This window comes from Piliocolobus tephrosceles, unplaced genomic scaffold, assembly GCF_002776525.5.
Source record: "Piliocolobus tephrosceles isolate RC106 unplaced genomic scaffold, ASM277652v3 unscaffolded_19, whole genome shotgun sequence".
Classification (NCBI taxonomy): Eukaryota; Metazoa; Chordata; class Mammalia; order Primates; family Cercopithecidae; genus Piliocolobus; species Piliocolobus tephrosceles.
Window position 1 is genome coordinate 2,317,001 of NW_022300975.1, and position 16,755 is coordinate 2,333,755.

Below are 16,755 nucleotides of genomic sequence, written 5' to 3' on the forward strand. Positions count from 1 at the left end.
GCTGGAGAGTTTTTAAGAGTGGGGTGGGGGTAATGGTAAGCCACCTGTGATTGCTAATTAGTCTTACCCACTATAAAAGAAAATTCTGACCTATCTCCATGACAGAAGGTAGGCTTTTGCCCTCCCACAGACTGGAGGATAAAGGCATTATCTTCCTTCAGAAATTACATTTCAAAGAGATGGTTTTCAGGTTTTTGAGAGAGACATTTCTGGGGGTAATCAAATAGGTTAAAAGCTTTTTGAGGATACATATACATTTGAAAGGAAGCCAAAAAAGAATTTGCAATAATGAGTTTTTTTTTTTTTTTAGTAAATACTTTAGGAAAACGCACAGGAAGAAATCTGTCTGAAGTTTAGTCAACCTGAGAAGAAGTTAATGCTGTCTTGATCACCAGTTAAAAGTAAAGATTCTGTACTTAGGAAAAATGGGAGAATGGAAAATGGAGAAAAACTGATTTGGCCCAGTTTGCTTAAGATTTTTCTCTCTCAATACTTTGTAGAAAGACTAAAAAGTAGAGTATTTAATTTAAAAATTAATTTTTCAAATGGTAGAATTTTTAGGTACCACTACTGCTTGTGTGGTTAAAAAAAATGAAAAAAGACAAAACAACAACAACAAAAAAACGATGTGGGAGACCCTTCCATTGTTCTAACAATTCATCCTGTAAAGTTAATTTGGGTTTGTAAAATAGAAGCATTGTTAACTGACCTCTACCTATGTGAGCCATTTTCCCTTCCTTCTATCAACATACTGAATCCTGAGCCAGCACAATAAACACCATGGCTAGTAGACTATTCTTATAACCTGCTGAGTCTCTCCCACTACCAAAACTGTGTTTCCAAGGAGTGCATGGCGTTGGTTCCTGCACTTGATTATTCTGGCTCTACTCGTAATTACGTAAGATAATTAATTGTTATGTGTCCTAATGAAATATGGGTGTGGAGGGAACTTTTCCTATGACAGTTAAGTTCACTGATTCCAAAGAATCAATAAACAGAATCACTAAAAACAAATTACTGACAATTTAGGTAAGGGTGAAATAACTCTTAAAGTCTTGGAAGAAAAGCCAAAAATCTTGAGAGATGCTGCAGTTAGATTTCATTAGAAATGTTTTTAATTTCTTATTTCACTTTAAAACTGGGACTGTAGACAGTGTTTTATGGACAATGATATTTATATAAGAAAAATGACATGGAACTTCAATCATAGACCTACTCAAGGCAAGGCGTTGGCCCTATATCAAAAGTTAATGAATAAATGTTTATACATTTTAAATTTAAATGTTTATGGTACTTTAAAAATTTATTCCGCACTTGACCCAATTTTTTCAGTTAATCTACCAACTACGTTCTTAATCAATGCAGATGGAAGAAATAAACCTACTTAATTATCAAGTGTTATGATGGATACTGACATCTTGAAAGACTTGTCCACTACATCAGAGGTGGCCAAGAATGCTGTTGATTGAGGTTCTTTTTCCATTCTCTTCCATTTTGGTCTAAATAACGAATGTTTCCCTGATTCCAAATGAGATAACTTTCATCCCCTACAGACAAAATTAGATAAAACTGGGCACAGAATTATGTTTTAGCTTCAATATTGGGATTTATTTATTTTTTGTGAGTTAGTTTTGGGTTCTGTCTTTTATGGAGAGTGAATATGAGGTCACTGCAGGGAAAACCTCTTTTTTTAATATACAAAACTGAAAAAGAAAAGGTAAGTCATTTTAAAGCAAGTGGTATTAATAAAATACTTTCCTGTAAAAACACTTTAATATGAAAATATTGTGGTAGATGTAAGTCTTAGTGTTTATTGAAAGCAACAAACTGTCATTTAAGTGGATTTATTGTTGGATTTTTCCTAAATTAGAAGGGCAGTTAGTGTGTACAAACTGCCATAAATCGTCATTATTTTTAAGAATTGTTTTCAATTTGTTTTAGTTAGCCTCTTTTGATTTTAAATAACAGAAATGCAGGCACAGCACTTAGAGATTACTATTGTTAAATAGACAGGATGCAGGGATAAAATTAAGAAATAGGGTCCAAGAGCACTTAAACCCAACTCTAGAAATCAGCTGTTCTACAGAGCAAGTAAGCAAGTCTAAGTCTAGACTTAGACTACCTATATTCAAATCCTGAGTCTGCAGTTTATTTGTGTGACATCAGGCAAGTTACTTTTTATCAGTCTTGGTTTCTTCATCTTTAAGATTCGGACTTAATAGCATCTATCTTTTAGGGTGTTATGTGATTAAATTAAGAATGCAGGTAAGCACTTACCACAGTGTCTTATGCTTAGCAAGTTCTCAATAAATATGACTCGTCATTGTCATGATTGTTATATGATTAGTCTGATGAGTTACGGAGTTTTGAACTCCAGTCTCTGCCATCTTACTGTTAGTTTCTTCCCCTTGTACTTGTACTTGCTTTTCAAAGCCCCAATTCTATCTATTGTTTTTTTCTGTTGTTGTTCTGATCAGTATCCGGTCTCTTGTATCTAGATTGGTTCAAAGATGAATCTACTGTCTTCTTCCTATAATGTATTCCAACTAATATATGAAGGAATAACAGGACTAGAATATCATTTTGCAAGCTCCTAATGAAACAAATGATCTTGCCAGGTGTCAGACAACTATGGCCTCTAGGCTACATCTGGCCTGCTTGTTTTTGTAAATAAAGTTTCACTGAAACTCAAAAAAAGAAAGGAGAATCTACTGTCTTGATTCAGGTACCCACACTTGATGCAGTCAGCCACGACTTCCTAGGTAGTAGAAGCTATGAGTGGGTGCAGAAGAGCCCTTCAGAAGAGGTTAAAGAATTGCAAACAGCATTTAGAAGTGTACCTCTGTTGAATTTATATTCTGTCTTGTTCCTTTCTGTCAATGCTCTGTTTTTCTGTGTTAACATAAATTGTCTGTTCTGTTAATCAAATGACAAAACCTCAGAGAAAGATTTAAAGCACATGTCTAAACTAATCACCCTCCCTTTACTCTGAAAAGACTAAAAGGCAGAAACGAAATCCACAGGCAGACAGCCCGGGCGGCACCCTGGGCCCAGTTAAAGATCGACCCCTGACCTAACCGGTTATGTTATCTATAGATTCCAGACATTGTATGGACAAGCGTTGTGAAAGTCCCTATCCTGTTCTGTTCTGATTACTGGTGCTTGCAGCCCCCAGTCATGTACCCCCTGCTTGCTCAATCGAAACCACCCCCCTCCCACCCATGGTTAAGCAAGCAGTTTGTCCAAAAAAAAAAAAAAAAAAAAAACCCTAGACGTTTGTAGTTTAAAAAAGGGCGGGAGCCAATCAGAAACTGCCGAATGTTCAAACTTCAAAATGTCAACCAATCCCAATCTTGTAACTGCAAAAATGCTCTAATCTTCTGTAACCTGTTTGTGCCTTACTATAAAAAGTAGGCTTGAGCTGTGCTCGGGACCTCTCTCTTGCCCTCCTGACTACGCCTGTATGGAGAGAGGTCCGGGTTCGAACCTGCAATAAAGTGATCCCGGCCGCTTGGCTTTGACTTCGGTTTCTGGTGGTCGTCTTTGAGGGGGGGTCTCGGAACTCAGGGCACAACAACTCTGCCAGAAATAAGCCATTTAATACCAAAAGGAAATGAGTTATCCCTCCTATTCTGGAGATTTGAGTTCAACTTATTGGAACTTTCAAAACATTGTCAGTGAAAATCTCAAGACTTGAAATTCATCTGTTTTCTAGTCATGATTTTTCTTTTTCTTTTCCTCTGTACACATTTTTTTTTTTTTTTTTTTTTTTGCAGTTGAAATGTTAAGGCTTATAATGATACAGGCTGAGGATCCATAATCTGAAAATCCAAAATCCAAAATATTCCAAAATGGAAAACTTGTTCGGTGCCATGACTCCACAAGTGGAAAATTCCATACCTGACATTATGTGACGAATGCACAAGACTATTTACAAATATTACATAAAATGCCCCTCAAGCTATGTGTATATAAATGTAAATGAATTTTCTGTTTAGGCTTAAGTTCCATTCCTAAGATACCTCACTACATATGAATAAATATTCCAAAATCTAAAAATCAGAAACACCTCTGGTTCCAAATACAGGATATTCATCCTGTATTCCTTCTGGAACATAAGCCCTGAAAACTGCCAAAGGCAAAGTATATATAGTCTGCAATAATTACATGATGCTCAGTAATTCATCGCTTACTCACATTTCAAATAGTCCTGCTTAGCTTATGGAATTATACTAAATTACACTAAAAATATACTATAGAATTACAGTAAAGTGGTAAGAATGCTTTGGCTTTCTGCCTCTGGCGAAGAGAGAATAACATCCTAGATGTACCTCCTACCTGAACATACTCTGCCAGCGGAAACAACTAAAATCCAGACAAAGGAGATGAAAGTGTTACTTGACACACTGTTTCAGGCAATGAAGGACAAGAGTCAAGAGTCCCTGAAAGATGGGAAACAAATGAGGTAATCACCCTTTCTTATTTCCTGGAGAAAAGTTTCAGGGCTTGGAGCAGGTAGATTCCTCTAGTTAAAAGTCCATTGATCTCTTGAATTGAGGAGATGGAGTTCCAGGTCAAGAGAAGTCAAAAAGGCAGAGTACTGGAGAGAAGGGAGCTGCATGTAGAGAAAATTGTGGAGATATGTGAAAAGTTGCCCTTAAGTATTCGGTTAAGTAGTGGTCAGTGCACGCAAGTGACAAAACTACCTGAACTTGGGGAAAAAACCCACCTGAAGTGAATAAAGAAAACAGTGCGTATGACTCACACATGGCTGGGAATAGTGTCGGTTTTCAACAGCCGAAGTGGAAAACCTCATAATTCATGAACAGTGGTACTAAGTACTAACGAGGATCTTTCCTCAGTAATAAACTAAATTTAACTTAGTCTAAAAGCTGCTCTGGCTTAATCTAACAAAATTTAAAAGCAAGATTCTAAATGATCAAATTGTGTCCAAGTAACTTGATAGTTTTCAGTCAGCTATGTAACTGAAAACAAACTACCAAGTTAGTTTTCAGTTACATAGCTCAAAAACATTTATAAGAATGCAAAAATATGCATCACCAAATAAAGGAAAACGTACAGTATTTTCTGTCCAATCAAAAATCATCAGGCATTTAAAGAGGCAGAAAATTGTAACCCACAATGAGAAAAATAAATCACTTGAAACTCACTCAGAATGACAGATAATAAAATTAGCAGATTTTAAAAAGCATTAAAACAGTTGTGACAGCTGTATCCATAGGTTGAAGATGTTAGATGAGAGACTAAGTATGTTAGACAGAGACATGAAAGATGGGGGACAAAAGACCTAAACTAATTTTATAGAAATAAAAACTAAGTTATCTGAGATTAAAAAGTCCTGTCTAGGATTATGGCAGATTAGATCATTTAGAAGAAAAGATTCATAAACTTGAAGATGTAGCAAGAAAAACTATCCAAAATAAAATACAAAAAAGAATGAAATAAAATAAACAGATAAGTAAAATGTGGGACCATTTGCAAATAATTGAAAAACTTGAAAATGAGGAGGGTCACAGAAAAAAAAATACTGGTCATTTCCCCCCCAAATTTGATGAAATCTATAAATACATATATCTAAGAAGCTCAACAAATTCCAAACACAAGACACTTGAAAAATAACCATGTCTTGGCACATATTAATCAAATTAGAACCAGTAATAAGGAAAATCTTAACAATCAGAAAAATAATGTAAATCATACGTAAGGACAGAGACAAGTATTCTAGTAGATGTTTCATCAGAAACAAAGTGAAAAGACAGTGAAGCAGTATTTTTTAATTACTGAAAGAAACATTGTCATCTCAACCTTGCTTTTTAAAAAGTCATTAAAATTATTTAAATAAACTCTGATTTGGTTATCAGTGGGGTGCTAAGCAGACATTAAAATTATGATATATAAGTGTATTTATATATAGTTAAATACAACAGTGAAAATAAATCCACAATATATTGTTGAGTGAAAAGACAGTTTAAGTAATGTGTACAAAAGAAACCACATTTTTCGTTAAAACAAAAAGAGAAACACCTGATATACATACATAAGCATGCCCAGAAAAATATTTAGAAGGATATATAGAAAGTTTCTCCAAGTGATTATCTCTGGCTAGTAGAATTCCTAAACTCTTTTTGATATTTGTTTGTTGTTGTAAGGAGCAGGCATTAATTTGACAATTTTTGAAACGGTAAAGCTATCTTTGGGAAAAATACTTTGTAAGAAAATTATATTACTTCTCAGTAATGCATTTTAATATTTCCTATATCTTTCAATTAGAAATTTATTTCAATTATGGGCTATTGCCCATTGGTGAGAAAGGAGAATTAAAAACAAAACTCATGGGCTTTTATTTTTCTTCTAACTTGTTCCAGAATACATTCATGTTTAAATTTTTAAAAAATTTCCCTAAGTATTAGGTATTATGAATTTGTAATTTTGTTATCAGGCTCAATTTTCAAGTTGGATTTTATTAAGTTTTAGTATATATGCTGCCGAGGTGAGCACATTAATTTTTTACATTTTAGTAGTAAAGCATTTTTTAAGTTATTTGAAATACTGATTTTCGCAGCATTACATTTGGCATGCATAAGTGTAAGCTCTGAATAAGAGGTAAGCCACCATCCCATCAACAAATGATCAGGTCATCACCCTGCCGCCAAGTCCTTCTGTGTCCTCTGAGGATCTTGTTTTCATAGCAACCATCTTCAATAGGAGCCAAATCATTGAGCTAGATCATGGCCCAGCTAGTTTATAGGTTCTCTCTTAGCACGGATCAGTCCAAACAGTCTGATGGGATCATCGTGAATGTTTTCCTCTACTGCCTGATTTTCTTGGGAGAAACTGTCTACTAAGGTGGTCTTAGAAACTCTGGCATCTATTGCATGTAGTTGTTCATGTCCATCCTTGTCTGAGAAATGAGAATTCTGTTTCCTGGGCTTTCTGCGCTTCCCCTTAATGCTGTGATCGAGTGAGGCGTAGCACATCTGTGTTTCATTGGTTGCCTAAAAGAAAGGGATGTTAATTTTTCATTGTTAGCCTGTTCTTTAGCTTGACTTCTGGAAATTTCTATGGTGAATGAAAACCAAGTAACTTGTTTTCTAGGCCTCACCTACCTTGTTTTGCCAAATTTGTCAGTACAAAAAACAAAAACAAAAACAAATAGAACAGAAAACTATAGTCAGTCAACATATTGAGTTGAAAAAGTGCTTAGATGAAACTTTTTCCTAGATTTTTATTTCTTTCTTATACTCTAACTGTACATGAACATTTTAGGTTGATTCTTACCTGCCTCTACCTCCACCTCCACCTAAGGTAGTTCTGGCTCTGTGTTGCTCTTACCAAGTAACAATAGTCCAGTTTATTAAAGTAGGAATAAGCATGATAGGAAGGAGTTTACCAAATCACAAGGTCTACTTTACATGTACCTAACAATTGGTCATTTAATGATACATAAAAGTCCCCAATTTTTCTACATTTTTAAGATTCAGAAGTATAAAGATAACAATATTCACTTACATGACGGATATCTGGCAAATAACTAAATTTCTTATCTTTCCCTATTATTTTCTTATCTGGCTTCCCCAGCTCCCTTTTGAACTCATTTGGGTTGGTCTTGGAGATATCCATTCACATCTAAGAGGGCCCAATGGGCTTCTCTGAACTAGACCTGGGTGAATACTAAAGAAAGACAGGAAACTAGGCTATCTAGGGGAAGCAACATGCTAAAGGCAAGACCTTGAATTTAGCATTGGAAAGACTACAACTGAATCCCAGCTCTGCCATACACTGATCATGGGATCTTGGTCAGGTTTTTAAAACTATTCTGAGCCTCAATTTTCTTGCCTAGAAAATGCAAATCATCATAGTGTGGTTATGGTTAGTACATAGAGATAATGTATATGGAAGCTATAACTACTGTCCAAAAGTAAGGTAGCATTGTAATTATGAAAACTTGTAGGCTAAAACTTTAAGACAGCCATTGAACAAAACACAGATTTATGTATTAAGTATTACTCTTTAAGACTAGGCCAAAATTGTATTGATTTGCAGGGATAAAGTGAAGAAATAACATTTGGATTAACAACATTTCTATTGCATAAGTAAATATCTCCCCACTGGCACTTGTTTTCATGCTAAGAGTGAAACGTTTTATATTCTTTGCCAGATAGAAAAAATGGTTCTGTTTATACCCCCTGCTTTGTGTGTGTGTGTGTGTGTGTGTGTGTGCATGTTTTTTGAGATGGAGTTTCGCTCTTGTTGCCCAGGCTGGAGTGTAGTGGCTCACTGCAACTTCTGCCTCTCAGGTTCAAGCAATTCTCCTGCCTCAGCCTCCCAAGTAGCTGGGATTACAGGCGCCCACGACCATACCTGGCTAATTTCTGTATTTTTAGTAGAGACTGAATTTCGCCATGTTGGTCAGGCTGGTCTCAAACGCTTGACCTAGGGTGATCTGCCCTCCTTGGCCTCCTAAAGTGCTGGGATTACAGGCGTGAGTCACTGCGCCGGGCCGTGTGATTTTTTTGTTGTCGTTTTTTTGTCTAGCTTTTTATTCTTAAAATCCTCATTTCTGGAAAAATTGTAATAGCTGCCTAACTGGAACCATACTCTATTTTCTTCCCACTGCCATATACTGTCGTCAAGTTATTTCTAATTTAATCTCAACCTGTTTTCTTTATTTGTAAGTGAAAGCATTCCAAATAATGCATGTGTGGTCAACACTTGGTCAACTTTATCAAGAGCTACAGAGTTAAAGAATGTGAGTCCTAAGAAAGGAAAACAAATTGTATGTTTAATAGTCACTGGAGACTTCCACATTGCGGTGTTAGTTAAGTGCATGGGTGGAAAACACATAGCCAGGGTAAATGAATGTGTATCTATCAAAAGAAATCAAAACAATAGAGGAAGAAGCTAAGAATCAGTTTAAAAATTAGAAGGAAAAACAGTTCAAGTAAGGTTTTTTTTTTAATATTGGAGGGATTTTCACATATTGGTAGGCAAACAGTAATAATTCATTTAAAAAATGGAAACTGGAGAAAAATTAAATAATTGAAAGTACAAGATCCTGAAATAATTAGGAGAAAGGGTCAAGATCATGAATAAGAGCATTGGCTTTGGAAAGGAGAGAGGATGCCTCTGGAGGAGGAAAAGATTGATTAGAGATTTGGACATGAAGAGAAGAGGAGCAAGCTCACACTTGTGTTTTTCAAATGCTTTAGGATTTGGGAACTCTTGTGAACTAACTTTATTACTAGGCTTTCTGATGAACTCTTCCTAGTTAATAGAAGACTGAGATACTAAAATTACAATTTCTGAACTGTACACATCATTTTCAAAGACCAAGGAGCCTATTTCCTTTTTTTTCCAACGAAGAAACACTTTGTCTATCAAGCTTTATGCATAATATCCTAGATTTTGACCAAAGTAACAAAGTAAGTATTGTAGTAGCAAACTGGATAGTGTTTTTTTTGATAATAATCAGTGTAGTGAAATGAAATTGAGCAAATACAAAGAGATTACCTCTAATTTGTGAAACTAAATTTATGAGAATAGTATAATAGAAAAGAGTAATTTTCTTGGAAATACCTTTAAATACATAATTTATAAAAGATCAGCCTTTAAAGACATGTTAAGGCTTTGCATAATTTTCACTTGAGTGAAAGCCAGATGCAGCTCAGATAAAGCTACCCTGTACAATTCACGTGTATTAAATAGTAACTTCTATTCAGAATTCTCAGTACTTTTGTAACTAAAGTGCTGTGAATCTCTACACTTCAGATAATATAGTGTATTTTAACTTATTTGAGAAGTTTTCTTTTTATTTTCATGGATTTAGCAAATCATATTATATCATGCAGGTTTTCCATATGTTTATCTAAACTATATTTTATAATTAACTAAACATTAGATGACAGATTTGGTGACTATATTTTTCCCAAACCCTACTACATCTTGCTTTCTTAGTTAAAAAATATTTGGCTGGGTGCAGTGGCTCACGCCGGTAATCCCAGCACTTTGGGAGGCCGAGGCAGGTGGATCACTGGGGTCAGGAGTTTGCGACCAGCCTGACCAACATGGTGAAACGCTGTCTCTACTAAAAATACAAAAATTAGCTGGGCATGGTGGCAGGCACCTGTAATCCCAGCTACTTGGGAGGCTGAGGCAGGAGAATCTCTTGAACCTGGGAGGCAGAGTTGCAGTGAGCTGAGACTGTGCCATTACACTCCAGCCTGGGCAACAAAGAGCAAAACTCTGTCTCAAAAAAAAAAAAAAAAAAAAAAAAAAAGTTTAAAAATCTGATTTATTAGGGGATTTATCTGAAGAAAAAGAGCAAACTTCTACTTCACTGGGAAATTTTCAAGATGTGAGTCATTTTAGGGAAGAGAATGTTCTGTAAGGTAGGATAAGTTTGGATTCTGTCTACTTACTTAGTACCTAAGTGTTCTAGGGCAAGTTTTCATCCTTTGTGAGCATTTGTAAAATGGGAATGATAATGCTGCCTCCCTCATAGAAATCTAAGGAGATAATGCACATAAAGCACATAACACAAGACCAACACATAAGCATTGCTTAGGAAATGCTGGTTCTATTGCTATGTCTAGGCAGTAACAAGACAGGATCTGAGAGGAGAAGAAAGACTATTTTAATTGAAATGTGTAGCATTTCAAGAGCATGTAGGCTAAAAATTTCTAATGGCTTTTAATAAAGTTAGAACTAAAACTGAAGAGGTTGAACAAATTGTGGTAGGAAAAAGAGAAACTAGCCATTTCTTCCTGCATTTTTATGTTTCTCTTTACGTTTTTGTCCTGCCTACAACCACATAAACTGTGTTTTGTATTTTGTAATCTCTTGCCGTAAGACCACAGCCATAGGACTTGCATTAAAATCGAAAGTCATTTGCCTTTTAAAATAGGGATATGATGTTTTGTGTCTAATTTATCTTATAACTAAAGGTCTCCCTCTCCCTACCCCAGCTCTGTCTTTTGAATTCCTGACATTTGGGTCTTGTGAGCATTATCCATGTGTCAACTTCTGTATTATATGATCTCTGTGATACACACAAAATTTTCAATCAGAAAGAAAAAGCTTAATAGATTACTTAGGAATAATTCCATTATTCCCTTAAAATCTATTGCCTTTGTGATTGTATACAATTTTGACTCTTGGAATATGGTTTGAGTTCTGTTTACATTACTCCGAGTTAGAGTCAGGTCCCAGAACTTGATACCCAATTGATTGCAAAATTTCTAACAGGCTATTTCAGATGTGTATCATCATGTACTACTCTTATGCTCTTGAAATGTGCAAATATGGAAACAGAAAACAAAACTCACCTGTGCAGATGGGGTGGCTTCGTGCCTCTCATTTACAGATTTCTCTGGTCGGCCTTTCATTTGTTCATAGCAATTTTCATCCATTGGTTCTTGGGAATTAAAAAGATTGTGATTCATGATAGAAAATTTAAAAATACTAGTACGAATAAAAATACATGATCTAAACAACATTTGACTGTAAATATAAACTGCCCAAGAATTACTTAACTAGTGTTTTTGGTGAAGATACAAAGAAGTAAGGAAGCCCAAACTGTTACCTGCAGATTAAACAGTGAAGTCTCTTGAGCTACAGGGTTAGTAAGATAAAAATAAATCCTTGGCATAAGAACTAGATCATATGAATTTTCTTGTACCATTGCAGGACTTGACAGTCTTAAACTACCATTTAAATGTTATAGAGATCTCACAAGTTAAAGGATTGCCTGTACTCTCTATTTAAGATAGACTGCAAATGGTGCATAGTGCCACAAAGCACAGTGCACATACATCAGTGATTACAATTTTGAAATTTGTTCCTTGAGTAAGGAGTTTTACTCAGGGACGTTTCAAGTCCAACATCCTAATTTTGAAAAAGAAGGTTTATATTATGACTTTTGTCCCATCAATCAGTGACAGGACATCTCAGTCAGACTGCCTAAGGGTCTGGGACTGCACAATGCTTGTCCTTAGTATTTGGGGCTTTTGTACAGTGTTCAGCAGCCAGCAGATCTGTACTCATTTCATCCTGCAGGGACATGCCTTTTGAATCATCCATACCTTTCTTCCCCCAGATATGTCCATTTAAAAGGAAGAAGAAAGTGGTGAAGTAGTGACTCATTGGATGACCAGTCACCTGGCAGAAATTGGATTGTACCAGTTTGACCCTCAGAGAGAAAAAGATATATTTACTATAACAAAAGCAACTTAATAATCATTGAGCTCTTTCTGAAAAGCAACACAGAGAAAGGGTATGTAGAGTGGTGTTTCTCAAATCATGGTCCATGGAAAATCTGCATCAGAATCACCTGGGATGTTAAGTAACAGATCTCTAAGCCTTAGCCTGGACCTACTAAATCAGAATGTGTGCAAGTGGCACCTGGGCTCACTTAAGTATGGAAGTAACAAGTATGATGGGTTTAGAGTCATCAGAATACATAAGAATTCGAGTAGTCAAATATTACAGGTGGCCAACATGATTCTCCAAAGTGAAATGGGGACAAATTATTTTTAATAATGTATTTCCATAAAATAATTCTCGATTCCTTAGAGCACTAGAGGACACTTTACAATGAAAGGAAAGATAAAAATAAATTCTTGAATCATACAAAAGAGAATTCCCACATTTCTAACTTTAGGATGATTCCATAGTGCTTTAACATATAGATTTTTAGATAAATTTTGTACATTACTGGATGTCTCTGTGTTCAAAACTTGGAGTTCAATAGGATTTAACCCCTAAGTCTCCTCTGATGAATTGAATGAGTACTTGCAGGGAAAGGCTAGTAGCTTCTATCATCAGAACTCTAGGATCAGACCAAGGTTATCTGTTTTGAGAAATGTAGGGATGTTTTATTTTTAGGTGTCCGGGATGATACAAGTGATAAGGGATGCTGGGAATTCAAGAGCACTTATTACATATGAACAAAATAAATATATAAATCACTCAGCAACAATTTGGTTATTCTTTCTCCCACCTGCCATCAATCCGGCCCTACATTCTCTATTTAAAATATGAGAAACCAAGGAAACTGTTCATTGTTCCATGCTATTCACTATACATTTGCTTTTGTATACTGAGCACAAAGCACTGTTTCTGTGGACAACTTTCTGTCCTAGAAATAGCTTTATTTCATAGAATTCAGTGTATGTTGAAATTCATGGTAATAGAGTCTTCCTGTATTCTCATTACTACTAGAGTGAAATGAAGAGAATGTAGAAAAACAGGATGTTGATTTAGAGTGGCTATTGTAATACAGCTTACAATATGCAGCGTTGGAAATATAGCCTAATTAATATACTAAAAGTACTTGAATTGATGGTTACCACTGGGATAGCTAAGTGTGATTGTGATTTTTTTTAAGTGCCACTTAAATTATTTTGTGAAACCAAGTGTGATTTACTTGATTTATTTATAAATTTAATTTATGGAAAACTTACCTGAAATCATATCATCTAAGTTACCATAAATTGGTGCATCTTCAATATAATACTCATCATCCCTATAACAAGGAAAAATAATTTACCTTATTAGATTCCACTTTTCACGTAATTCATAACTGATTTCTCAGCTAAATTCAATATTAAGTGAACTATTGCCTATTCTTGGTTACCCCCAGCCAACCACGGTAGGTGTGTTCCTGTGCAAGTGAGTGAACACATGCCTGCATGTATGTATGTGTATGTGTGTTTCGTGTAAATTTAAAAAGTTGGTTTTTGGACCTTCTTACAGGGAATAATGATAGCAAATACTTATTCAATAGTAACTGTATATTAGGTGCTACATCGAGTATATTTCATATGTTTGTTCATTTAATCCTCTCAATTCCAACATAGGTACTATATCATCCCCCTTAGGTAGATAAGAAATCTGAGGCACAGAGAGGTTATATCACTTGTTCAAGATTACAAGACTAATAAGTAGCAGAGCTGGAATTAGAACCCAGGTAATCCATGCTCTTTACTGTACAATGTACTGCCTCTTTACTCACCCAGAATATCAGTCCAAACAGTCTCTTAAAACCGTGTTTTCTGAGTATTACAGACTGAGGTTAGCAGATGCAATAAAATGATTGATCACCTATTATGTCCAGATGCTGAGTTAGGTGTTTTACATACATTATATCAAAAACTCACAAAGAAAATTCTCCAAAAGTAGTAGTATTCTTCCCTGCTTTACACAGGAGAATCCTGAGATTCACATAAATTAATTTATTTTCCCTAGGCTTATCTCAACTGTCAGCAATAACTACCAATTATGAAACTTTTCTCTATGCAAGTGCTCATTCAACCCTCAGGACAATAATATGAGATGCATATTTTTATCCCTGTTGTGCATATAAGGTATTTGCAACTCATAGAGGTTAATGACATTGTCCACAGATACACAGTAACCGGAAGTGCTAGGATTGTACAGCAAGTTTAGTCATAAAGCCCTGTGCTCAGTCCACATCATGAGGAAGTTATTCAGAGGGTGATACAATTCAAAGGCTTTAGGGAAACAGTCTAGATAATGTACAGGGACCACAGTTTTATGTCTCCCCCACTCCCAAGTCAAGAGAACTGACAAGAATACACAGCTATTTGCTCTTGCTAGCTGATTAAATTTCCTTCCAGCGTCAAGTGAGTAATGCTATTAGAATTACAGTATACATCCTACCATTGTCACCAGACTGTCATTCTACCAATGTCATCCTACCATTGATGATGGCCCTAGTGACCAGATTTCACAATGGCAGTCTGGGAACTGAGGAACTTATCAGGTGGTGAGAGTGGCATGTCATAAAATAGTACCAACTGCTTTAACTTTGAGATTACATGTCACTGAGAGCTGGAGGGAATTTCATCAAAAGAAAAAAAAAGGACTCTTAACTCAAGGCATAACACCTGTATTACTCCCCATGCTACTGAAAAAAAGATAGAGTATATGTAAATAGTAAGTAGGTATTAAAAAAATAACAGTTCAAATGATACCTGTATGAAATGGCTTGAAAAGCTCAGACATGGGCATACACGTCACTCATCTGATAACAAAGGAACTCATCTGTAACCTTTTCTCCATCCAGTAATTCAATACAGCTCAATATTTGGATATCAGGGAGTCCCTGCTCATGAGTTTTCTCCATGCCAAGAATATAATAGCAAAAGGTGAAGAATTTTTAATAAGACGATCCATCCATTTTCCTAGCCCACATAGATAGCAGATACAACTTGCAAATGATAAATCATGTCCAAAAAATGAATATTGTTTTATTCCCTATGAATGAAAATAAGATATGATTTATAATGCAGTGTCTTGTGTCTACAGGCCCATCTCAAATGATTAATCATCTCAAATAAACTATTATTCAGGAGCAACTGCCTAACAAACAAATTTAAAAATATATTCTTGGCAATGCCAAATAGCTCCAGCCTGTTGTAAATGTGTAATAAACCTCAGGAGCAAATGTTTGGCAGTGTTTTATGTGGATGATTAATTACTTTTAAAAATAAATTAATAATTGAACTCATATCTGAGAGGCTAGTGTGCCTCTGAGTTTTCAGCCAGATCAGACTCTCCATTGTTCTGAACATGTCTGAAATAATCCTCTAACCAATAAGTACATTTACTGACACTCCAAAATTAAGAAAAGTATATTAATTGTATCTATTACTATGGTCCAGACTTTGTGCTTTCATTTATATTTTTTCTAGTTCCTATTTTTTACATTTTATATTTATATTTATTATTTATTAGGTCTTTCATAAAATTCCTCAAGTAGTTTGTGATCCAAGTCCATTTAAATAACTAAATTCAAATTTTAAAAAAATCTGGCGTGAACCAAGGAGGCAGAGATTGCAGTGAGCCGACACTGTGCCACTGCACTCCAATCTGGGAGTCAGAGCGAGACTCTGTCTCAAAAAAAAAAAAAAAAAAAAAATCACTACTTTTACCTGATCACCTTGGACTTAAATTCTCTAAGTTTAGATTGTCTTACTTAAAAAATGAGAATATTAAACTAGTTGATTTCTATTGTTCTTTTCAGCTCCCAAGTTCTAGAATACAAATGCAGGATTCCAACATCCAAATAAAATTGAAAGACTTTTTTACAAAATTAAATAAATCTATTTTAAGGGTCTGAGAAGTTGCCAGATATGGGAAAGGACAAGCTTCAGGATATATCAGAAGTTGGTTTTGGTAATTGCTAACCTGATTTGCTTCATAGTTGTTACTCTGAGTAGGCAAAGATGTAAGCTTGGGCTCCGAAAGCATGTAAATGTTTAAAGCCATGAGAGAGGATGACATAATTTATGGAATGAGGCCCTGGGCACTCTGACGTTCAAGATTCAGAAACCAGCAAAGGAGAAGGGGCTGCTGGTAAGAGAAGAGGAAAACCAAAGAGGGAGGTGGCTCAGAGCCCAGAGAATCAGGTGTTTCAAGTAGAGAGTGTCAGGATGTCAAATGCTGCAGAGGGACTCAGCAAGCTGAAACCGAGATTTGATCATGGTAACCTTGACAAGAGCAGAGGCGGTGTATTAGTGAGGACTTATGGAATACAGTGGGTTCAAAAAAGAAGAGGAAAAGAGGAAGAAAAGCCAGCAAATATGGAGAGAATATAGAGGGAACTTTCAAGTTTTCTTGTAAAAGAAAAAAGAGCAATGAAGAGGTAGTTGTAAGACAATCTAGTTTTTTTTTTTCTGTTTTTTGTTTGTTCATTTTTTTTTTTTTTTTTTT

The 16,755-nt window shown here is 35.4% G+C and overlaps 1 protein-coding gene across 1 annotated transcript in view; it reads right to left on the reverse strand.

The window, feature by feature from the left end:
* Positions 1-3,715: 3,715 nt before the first annotated feature.
* Positions 3,716-16,755, reverse strand: part of LOC113225236 (T-cell receptor-associated transmembrane adapter 1) — a 33,875-nt gene continuing 20,835 nt past the window's right edge. Inside the window, exons 4-6 of the mRNA XM_026456742.1 lie at positions 13,482-13,543; positions 11,346-11,434; positions 3,716-7,016 (exon numbers count right to left, since the gene is read on the reverse strand). Coding sequence (XP_026312527.1) covers positions 6,759-7,016; positions 11,346-11,434; positions 13,482-13,543 — 409 coding nt within the window. The 3' untranslated portion in view covers positions 3,716-6,758. The remainder of the gene's footprint in view (positions 7,017-11,345; positions 11,435-13,481; positions 13,544-16,755) is intronic.